At 30.2% G+C, this 10672-nt stretch overlaps 1 protein-coding gene across 1 annotated transcript; it reads right to left on the reverse strand.

The window, feature by feature from the left end:
- Window positions 1–982: 982 nt before the first annotated feature.
- Window positions 983–1570, reverse strand: LOC132803538 (receptor-like protein 35). Its single transcript, XM_060816748.1, has one exon. The coding sequence runs from the start codon at window positions 1568–1570 to the stop codon at window positions 983–985; it is 588 nt and encodes a 195-aa protein (XP_060672731.1).
- Between the last annotated feature and the right edge of the window lie 9102 nt (window positions 1571–10672).

Consider the following 10672-nt stretch of genomic DNA (forward strand, 5'->3'; position numbering starts at 1 on the left):
CGATACAAGTGTATGTTTCATAACATGTTATGAATTTTGAAATATTATTTTACCTTATATTATCTTTATCTATTCATAATCTGATTTTCTAGCATTATACTTAATTGCTTTATTCATCATTACTATTATTAATATTAATCTTGTTATTAATATTGCTATTATTATTGTTGTTATTGTAATTGTTATTATTATTTATTATGATTATTTTTAGTATTAATTTCGTTTTTGTATTATTATTATTATTATTATTATCATTAATTATCATTGTTGCTACTATTTTTATTATTTGTATTTTGTGATTATTGTTACTATTATTATTAATATTATTATCATTATCATTATCATATGGTACCTTCGGACAAATATCACAGCCTATGGGTAAGAAAGATAGCAATCGAGCAAGTATAATAGTCCTTGGACAAGTGATAGTCTTTAGGCAGGTGAAATAGCCCTTGGGCAGGTGTGGTTATGTGATAGCTCTTGGACAGGTGATCACATTCGGATAAGTATAATAGCCCTCAGGCATGTATGGTAATATGATAGCCCTTAGACAAGTTTATTAATACTATTATTATCGTTAAAATGGTTGTTATTATTATTATTGTTGATGTGGTGGTTGTTTTACCTTTATATATTACACATTGATATGTTTGTAAAACAATATTTGAATGTGTTGGAAATGTATGGCACTAAGTGGGTGGTATGGGCGGACGTGAACATTTAAAGGTATATTTTTGTTCTTTACTTATTAGTTTGTTTCTATTGTATATATATTGTTATAGTTTGATATTGAAGTGCTGCTAATTGTGGAAATTTTTGTAGTCAGGTGGGAGGAATAAGGAGATATCATTAGAAGTGTGTTTTTTGTGTAGGAAATTTTGTAGTAAGTCTAACCCTTACGGGAGATGCTGCCTGATTTTCCATTGGAAGATCTGGTAGTGTTTCCCTAGGATCAGGGCTTGTCTAGGGTTCCAGAAAAGGATCATGGACAGGTCCTGACATTGTTACATGAAAGGTCCAACGCTTCTAGCTTAGAAAGGTCCTTAAGAGACGATGGGATGTGACCTACAAGTAAATTGTTGGAAAGGTGGAGTGAATTAAGACCTTTTAGATTTTCTATCAACACTGGAATCTCTCCTTCAAATCTGTTGTTTGAGAGATCTAACAAATTCAATGATTTTTGGATCTCCCAATATTCTCTGGCTGTGCCTTTATTTGTTATTGTAATTTTAACAGAAACATAATGGTCATGCTCTCCAAAAACTTTCATGGCATCCCATTTTTGGAAGTAGTCATAAGACAGACATCCAGAGAAAGAGTTTTGAGCGAGATCAACGATGTGCAACTTTGGGAATATTGCTCTGCTTTCGTTTTGATGACAAGGATCCCTTATAGCACCATTAAATTTATTAAAACATAAAATAAGAATCTTCGATACAAGAAGAGTTTCCGGACAAAATGGAAATGTATCTTTGATCGGATTGTTACACACATCAAGAATCTCAAGCTTTTTACAGTCTGCCATTGATCTTGACAACTCATGTTTAGACTGGTTTGCATTTGATATCATGCCCCAATGTTGCATCCATTTGTCCCTATATCTGGAATGGTTCCGCTAAAGTGGTATCGTTATAATCTTAGGATATAAAGAGAACTACTCAAGTTTGCTAAATATGGAGGGAGTTTTCCATTAAAACTATTGTTAGACAAATAAAGGGAACCAAGTGAAGTCAGATTGCGAAACAAAGGAAGAATTTTGCCTTCCAATGCATTGTTTGACATGTCATAATCAACGATGGATGGTGATGGAATTAGGAGAGACCCTTTAAGATTGTTATCGTTAAAGTGTGGGTTGAAACACACTGTAGATTGATCAAAACCAATTAGGAAATGAAAACTAAGGTCTAAGTATTTTTAAACTTGAATTATTAAATATACATGTGGGTATTCATCCTTTAATGCAGCAATTGTATCAACTAAGTTCTAACAATTTGGTTTGGCTCCGGAGGAAATCGGCAAGCTTTGTTAGTTTTCAAAAATCCAAGTCTAGAATTTGTAAGTGTGCAATGGTTGTGCTTGTGTTTGAACTTGTGGAACTCGAAACGAATGATAAATTGTTGTCCAACAAAGAAAGAAATGATAAATTTTTTAGCAAAAGAAACATTTCTAGATCCACCATACCACATAGCTAATTAACAGACAGGTGATAAGTCTCAAGATTCATAAGTTGATAAAATGAGCTGGGAATCTAACCTTCCAAATTACTGAATCCGTGGTTTAAAGTAGTTAATAAAGAGAGGTTACCGATTGAGGAAGGGATGTGGCCACTTAAATTGTTGCCTGAAAGGTCTACTTCATAAGTTGGCCAAGGTTACCGCTTGTCGACAAGATTGAGTCTCCAAAGGCTAACAAGACAAAAGAGGGAGTTACTATAGTTGATAGAACCAAAGAGGAGGCTGCTATTGAGGTCAAGGCCTATGGCATGACCAGTATCCTCATTGTAATCAATGCCATCTCACATGCAACAATCTTTGCTGCTATTCCAAGATGAAACCTTTGGATATGATGCAACATATTTAGAAGCACTTTCGTCAATGACAAAGGATTGCTTGAACTACAATAATGCAACCCTTTCATGGTCATGGCATCTATAAGAGAATGCTGCTTTATGAGGATAAAAGAGGGACAAAAGCATTATTAGGATATTAAGCGCCAAGTAATTACAGAAAAATTTGAAAGAAGGCTCCATTGAGATTAATGTTGACTGTGTTTCATAGTAGGCCCTATGCAGACATTTATATTAATGTCATTCATGCTTCTATCTAATAGTCGTAGGCGTTCAAATCCTGATTCATTTACTTATTTATTTTTGGGTCGAAAGTTTTCATTTATCTAAGTGTCTTGCTGTGTATTTTTATTTTTGGCAATTCATGTTGTCGTGTGTTGTTTGTGTCAATTCGTTTATTAATTGTGCCAAAATTGCTTAACTTGAACACGACCCGTTTATTAATTGTGTCAAAAATCTTTAACTCAAACACGACCTGTTTAATAAAATAGGTAACCTGACACGACCCATTTAACCCATTTATTAAATTGGTCAATTTTGGTCAACACGATCCGTTTACACGAAATTGACCTGTTTATACGAAATTGTCCTACTTACACAAGATTGATCTATTTACAGGAAATTAACCCATTTACACGAAATTCATCTAATTAAATAAATTACCTTATTTAAATTAATTATTTCATATAAAAAAATAATTTAGTCATTAATTAATTCAAAATTAAAATATATATGTAAAACCATATAATTATAGTTACAAATTTACAATAATATAACATATGATATGATAATATAAAAATCTCATACAATAGTTAAATATCAATACATATATATACATAGTAAACCTAATACTACTTCTTTAAAAATAATATAAAAATTTTTCTACATCTCCAATACTCTTATACATATTAATTTATATTTTTTTCAATCTCCATAAATCCAAACATGTGTTAAACATGCTATATTTAAGTAAACAAATATTATTTCAATAAATTTTATTTTTTATTTTTAATTAATAAAAGAAAATCAATAATATAACCTTAAATAAGTTTGATATTTAGCAATAAAAAAGTAATAGTTAAAAATTTATTAATAGTAAATTTAATATATTAAAGTTATAATTAAAACGGGTTATAATCATGTAGGGTTTAGATTAAACGAGTCAAACCAAAATTGACACGTTTAATTAAATGGGTTAAACAGGTCAATTTCGGATTAAGCAGGTCAATCCAAAATTGATACGTTTATTAATCGTGTTAAACGGGTTAACCTGAACTCATTTATAATAAACCCAAACCAGTTAAGTTCGTGTAATTTTTGAGTCACGTCATCGTGTCATGATCTAAATTGCCACCTCTAGCAAGACTATTAGGTAAATGAAAACTTTTGACCTAAAAATAAAAAATAAAAAATAAAAAGAAAATGATTCACACTTGAAAATGTGTACGATTGCTAGGTAGAAGCATGAATGACATTAATATAAATGTCTGCACAGGGCTAATTATGAAACTCAGTTCACCATTAATCTCAATGGAGTTTTCTTCCAAATTTTTATGTAATTACTTGATGCTTAATATTCTAATAATGCTTTTGTCTTTTGTCCCTCTCTTTGCTTGTTTATCCTCAGAAAGCAGCCTACTCCTACATGTTCTATGACCATGAGAGGTCTGCATGCATCATGCTACAATTACTAAAACTAGTAACATATATATTTCTTTCATTTAATTTATTTTTTTTCTTTTTTTCTTTCTACTTATCTGAGTTGTTAATGATGAAGACAAGTTGGTAAGGGTTTTAGGAATGATGGTAACAGTTGACATGTTAACATAGCTAAGAACTAGCTGTTTGATGTTTGTTAAGTTGTGAATCAGACTTTTGAAATTGGAACCATTTAGAGTCAATTGGTTTTCAAACAAATCGAGGGATGACAACATGGAGAGATGTTAAATTTCATTAGGAACTTCACCATAAAAAAAGGAATGGGAAAGATTGAGTTACGTGAGCTTTGAAAGATGGACTCACCATGTTGGTATATGAGAGAAGGTGAAGCCATTGTAGGCAAGATTGAGGCTCCGAAGGTGAACAAGACGAAAAAGGGAGTTACTAGAGTGGATAGAACCAAAGAGGAGGCTGCTACTGAGGTCAAGGCCTATGGCATGACCAGTATCCTCATCACAATCAATGCCATCCCACATGCAACAATCTTTGCTGCTATTCCAAGATGAAACCTTTGGATACGATGCAACATATTTAGAAGCACTTACATCAATGAAAAATGATTGCTTGAACTACAACAATGTAGACCTTTCATGGTCGTGGCATCTATAAGAGAAGGCTGCTTTCTGAGTATAAGAGAGGGACAAAAGCATTATTAGGATATTAAGCACCAAGTAATTACAGAAAAATTTGAAAGAAAGCTCCATTGAGATTAATGTTGAACTGAGTTTCACAATTAGCCTTGTGTAGACATTTATATTAATGTCATTCATGCTTCTATCTAACAGTTGTAGGCGTTCAAGTGCTGATTCATTTACTTTTTTTTTAATTTTTTATTTTTGGGTCAAAAGTTGTCATTTATCTAATAGACTTGCTGTGTATTTTTATTTTTGGCAATTCATGTTATCATGTCTTATTCTTGTCAACCCATTTATTAATTATGTCGAAATCGCTTAACCCAAATCCGACCCATTTATTAATCGTGTTAGAAATCTTCAACTCATACATGACCTGTTTAATAAATAGGTAACCTCACATGACCCATTTAACCCATTTATTAAATGGGTCAATTTAGTTCAACACGATTCATTTATATGAAATTGACCTATTTATACGAAGTTATCCTATTTACATAAAATTGATCTATTTATACGAAATTAACCCATTTACACGAAATTTATCTAATTAAATAAATTATCTTACTTAAATTATTTATTTCATATAAAAAAATAATTTAGTCATTAATTAATTCAAAATTAAAATATATATGTAAAACCATATAATTATAGTTACAAATTTACAATAATATAACATATGATATGATAATATAACAATCTCATACAATAGTTAAATATAGATACATATAGATACATAATAAACATAATACTACTTTTTTAAAAGTAATATAAAAAAACTTTATTAATAATTATGTTTCTAATTTTCTACATCTCCAATACTCTTATACATATTAGTTATTATTTTTTTAATCTCCACAAATCCATACTTGTATTAAACATATTATATTTAAGTAAAAAAATATTATTTCAATAATTTTGTTTTTTATTTCTAAATAACAAAGGAAAATCAATAATATAACCTTAAATAAGTTCGATATTTACTAATAAAAAAATATTAATTAAAATTTTATTAATAGTAAATTCAATATATTAACGTTATAATTTAAACGGGTTATAATTGTGTCGGTTTTAGACTAAATGGGTTAACCCAAAATTCACACGTTTAATTAAATGGATTAAATAGGTCAATTTCGGATTAAGCAAGTCAATCCGAAATTGACATGTTTATTAATCATGTTAAACGGGTTGACCTAAACCCATTTATAATAAAGCCAAACCTGTTAACTTCGTGTCATTTTTTAGTCGTATCACCATGTCATGATCTAAATTGCCACCTCTAGCAAGACTATTAGATAAATGAAGACTTTTGATCAAAAAATAAAAAACAAAAAAACAAAATGATTCAGCACTTGAAAACACGTCCGACTTTTAGGTAGATGCATGAATGATGTTAATATAAATGTCTGCATAAGGCTAACTATGAAACTCAGTTCACCATTAATCTTAATGAAGTCTTCTTCCAAATTTTTCTGATATTACTTGATGCTTAATATTCTAATAATGCTGTTGTCTTTTGTCGCTCTCTTTGCTTGTTTGTTCTCATAAAGCAGCCTACTCCTACAGGCGCTATTACCATGAGATGTTTGCATGCATCTAGCTACAATTACTAAAACTAGTAACATATATATTTCTTTCATTTAATTTCATTTTTATTCTTTTTTCTTTCTACTTTTCTGAGTTGTTAATGGGGCAAACAAGTTGGTAAGGATTTCAAGAATGATGGTAACAGCTGACATGTTAACATAGCCGAGAACTAGCTGTTTGATGCTTGTTAAATTTTGGATTAGACTTTTGAAATTGGAACTATTCATGGTCAATTGATTTTCGGACAATTCGAGTGATGACAACATGGAGAGATGTGAAATCCTTTTAGGAACTTCACCATAAAAAAAGGAATGGGAAAGATTGAAAGATGGACTAACCCTGTTGGTATATCAGAGAAGATGAAGCCATCGAAAAGATTGAGGCTCCGAAGCTGAACAAGATGAAAGAAGGAGTTACTGAAGTTGATAGAACCAAAGAGGAGGCTGTTACTGAGATCAAGGCCTATGGCATGACCAGTATCTTCATCGCAATCAATGCCATCCCACATGCAACAATCTTTGCTTTTGTTCCAAGATGAAACCTTTGGATACGATGAAGCATATTTAGAAGCACTTTAGTCAATGACAAAGGATTGCTTGAACTACAGTAATGCAGACCTCTCAAGGTCATGGCACCTATAAGAGCAGGTTGCTTTCTAAGGATAAACAAGCAAAGAGAGATACAAAAGCATTATTAGAATACTAAGCATCAAGTAATTACAGAAAAATTTGGAAAAAGATTCCATTAAGATTAATGTTGAACTGAGTTTCACAGCTAGCCCTGTCGGACATTTATATTAATGTCATCCATGCTTCTATCTAACCGTCGTATGCAGTTTCAAGTGTTGATTCATTTGCTTTCTTTTTATTTTTATTTTTGGGCCAAAAGTTTTCATTTATTTATTAGTCTTGCTTTTTATTTTCCATTTCCAGGCAAGCATTAATTAAGATAGCACACTACAATGAAAAAAGATAAGAACTATCCTACATATATATGTTACAACTCAGAAAAGTAGAAAGAAAAAAGAAAAAAAAAAGAAATCAAATGAAAAAAAAATATATATGTTACTAGTTTTAGTAATTGTAGCTAGATGCATGCAGACCTCTCATGGTCATAGCACTTGTAGGAGTTGGCTACTTTCTGGGGATAAACAAGCAAAGAGAGGGACAAAAGACAAAAGCATTATTAGAATACTAAGCATCAAGTAATTACAGAAAAATTTGGAAGAAGTAGTTTTAGGTTTATTATGTGTATATATGTATCTATATTTAACTATTATATGAGATTGTTATATTATTATATTATGTGTTATATTATTATAAATTTGTAACGATAATTAGATGGTTTTACATATATATTTTAATTTTGAATTAATTAATTTTGAATTATTTTTTATATGAAATAATAAATTTAAATAAGGTAATTTATTTATTTAGATAAATTTCGTGTAAACGGGTTAGTTTCATGTAAATAGGTCAATTTTGTGTAAAGAGGACAATTTCATATAAATAGGTCAATTTCGTGTAAACGGATCGTGTTGATCTAAATTGACCCATTTAATAAATGGGTTAAATGTTATGTTTGGGTTGAAGATTTCTGACACGATTAATAAATGGATCAGGTTTAGGTTGAGCAATTTCGACACGATTAATAAACGGGTTGATACGAAAACGACACAAAAACATGAATTGTCACCCATACTTGTGCTTACCATTTTCTTTTTTTTTTTTTAAGTAAATCTGATACATTTTCATATAATAATATAAAACACTTCTAAATTAAAATTAGATATAACAAACACCCAACAATTGATAAATCATTAAATAAAAAGTAACATTTTAAGAAAATTAAAGGAATTGCCATAATTTTACCTCAAAAAATATATTTATTTTTTTAAAAAAATGAAACGATATGAAATTATATTCTATATATCTTGAACTATGAAAAGTGAAAATGGAAATATATTGAGCTAATAAAAACCTTCCAAAATCGACAATGAATATATGGAAAGTTTCAATCAAAATATAGGAAATAGAAGAAGAAGAAGAAGAAGAAGAAATTGTGTGGAAAATTTGGAAAAATAAGGAATAGTTGCCTTTTAATTATGTTCTATAAAGAAGCTTATATAAGTAGATTTATAACTAAAGAAACTTAAATATCTTTATTTTCAAAAGTTGGTTATATTTCATTAAAGACCTAAATTATGAGCCATTGGTTCAAATTTCCTATTTTCATTTATATATACATATATATATATAAATGACATATATCTATACTAATAGTAAAAAAAAAAATTTATTAACTTAATATTCTAAATATTGAAATGTTAATTGATTTGTTAGATAATTGCAATGATTGGTTTTCCTTATTTAGCTTTAATTAAATTAAAAAAATGTATAACTTATATCTTTTATGTTTTTTTTTTGTTTTTTTCATTTAGTTCCTCTTATTATGCATTTATTACTAAAACTAGTGACCAGCTTCGTTTTATTCCTTTCTAGTTTCCAACCTTGTCTCCTATCTGTTTTCCTATAAATTCATTTAAACATTCGAAGACATCCAAATTAGAGAAATTGTTCTGTTAAGTAATTAATCTGCAAGGTTAGAGCAAAGAGTTTAAAAAAAAAAAATGGCCACGTTCAAAGCTAATGTGACATAATTGATTCTTGTTGGATTCTTTATCTTGTCAATAGGTGCGTATCATCTTGGCATATCAATTTAATGAATGGATGGTTTTGGTTTTAGTTTTAATATTTTGCTTTTTGTTAATTAATTTTTATGGAATCTGATACTATCCTTTTTTACCCTTTTTTTTCCTTTTGGTTATTTAACAGAATACAATAAAGTTGATGCTGCAGTGTATTGTGCTGAGACCGTGAAACTTGGGATGTGTATAAAAGGAAAAGATGATGGCAAGTGTAACACATTCTGCAAATCAGACTGTAGATAGGGTTGGCAATTTAAGTCATGACACAGTGACACAACTGGAAAGCGATACAAAATTAATGGGTTTGAGATTATTATAACTGGGTTTGGATCAAATTCGGATCAACCCATGATGAGAATCTGCTCGAGCTTGCATAACCGACAACCCGCTGGGGTACCGACCCAATACGGATGAAGACCGGACCAATTACTAGAGGTCAAGCTAAGAGGTTTAGGGATCACCTTGCTGCCTTTATCGAGGAAATCATTCATTCTCAAGAGGGCGTGTCTATTCCCAAAGAACCAAGACCTGTTTTGAGCATACAAGTGGTAGAAGCTGATACTGGCCCAGGCAGCTATTTTAGTACTTTTTAAGAGTCTGGACAGCATGAAATGGTTCCAATGCTTCATGGATTCAATAAATATGTCTAAGAGATATGGAATCAAGTCAAGGCAGCTTTAAAACCATTCAAAAGAGGGGTGTGCGCATAAGGAGAAATTTGGCCGGGTTTTTACTGAATTTTGTGCTGACATTACTATATTTTGCTAAGTTGGCTTTTTCTCTTTCTTCCAAGCAAGGGCCACATGTGGGACTTCATGGTCAGATTATTTGGCATCCTACAAAGCATATTGAAGCTGATTTGGAGCTCAAATTGGTCAAAAAAGGTCAAAGTCAACTTAATCAAAAAGCTAATATTTTTGTTTCCTAATTTAATTCTATTTTTTGTTTTAGGAAATTACCATTACTTTTTGGTTTTTATTTATTTATTTGCTGGACGAATAAGTTTAGGAAAGTTATTATTTTAATATTTTTATTGTAAATTAATTAATTCCTAATTCAAAATAACGGAATTAATTAATCAAAATTAGTTTAGGAAAGAAATGAGAATTTCAACCACCATTGGAAACCACTTTGTATGGCCAGTTTTCCCTTTTGTTTTTAGGGTTTTATTTTGTGAATTTGTAGCCTATTTAAAGGCTTATTTATCAATAAGAATTAAGGTTGAATTTTATACAGAAAATTATTTGTGAGATTGAATTCTCTTTGTTCTTTTGAACACCTAAAACACCATTAGTGAATGATTGTTTTAGTTTGACTTATCAATAGGCCTTCCATCACCTATTGTGGTGTCTTCATTATATACCAAGGTTTCTAATCACAGGTTGGTTAGGGATCAAGGTGACTATTAGAACTTGAACATAATTAGATCTGGACTAATATAATACGGGTTTAGGAGCAGGT

Source organism: Ziziphus jujuba, chromosome 4 (genome assembly GCF_031755915.1).
Source record: "Ziziphus jujuba cultivar Dongzao chromosome 4, ASM3175591v1".
Classification (NCBI taxonomy): domain Eukaryota; kingdom Viridiplantae; phylum Streptophyta; class Magnoliopsida; order Rosales; family Rhamnaceae; genus Ziziphus; species Ziziphus jujuba.

Bases quoted from the DNA above. Each gene is read 5' to 3' on its own strand.
- LOC132803538 (XM_060816748.1), bottom strand. From the start codon at position 1,570: ATGATATCAAATGCAAACCAGTCTAAACATGAGTTGTCAAGATCAATG.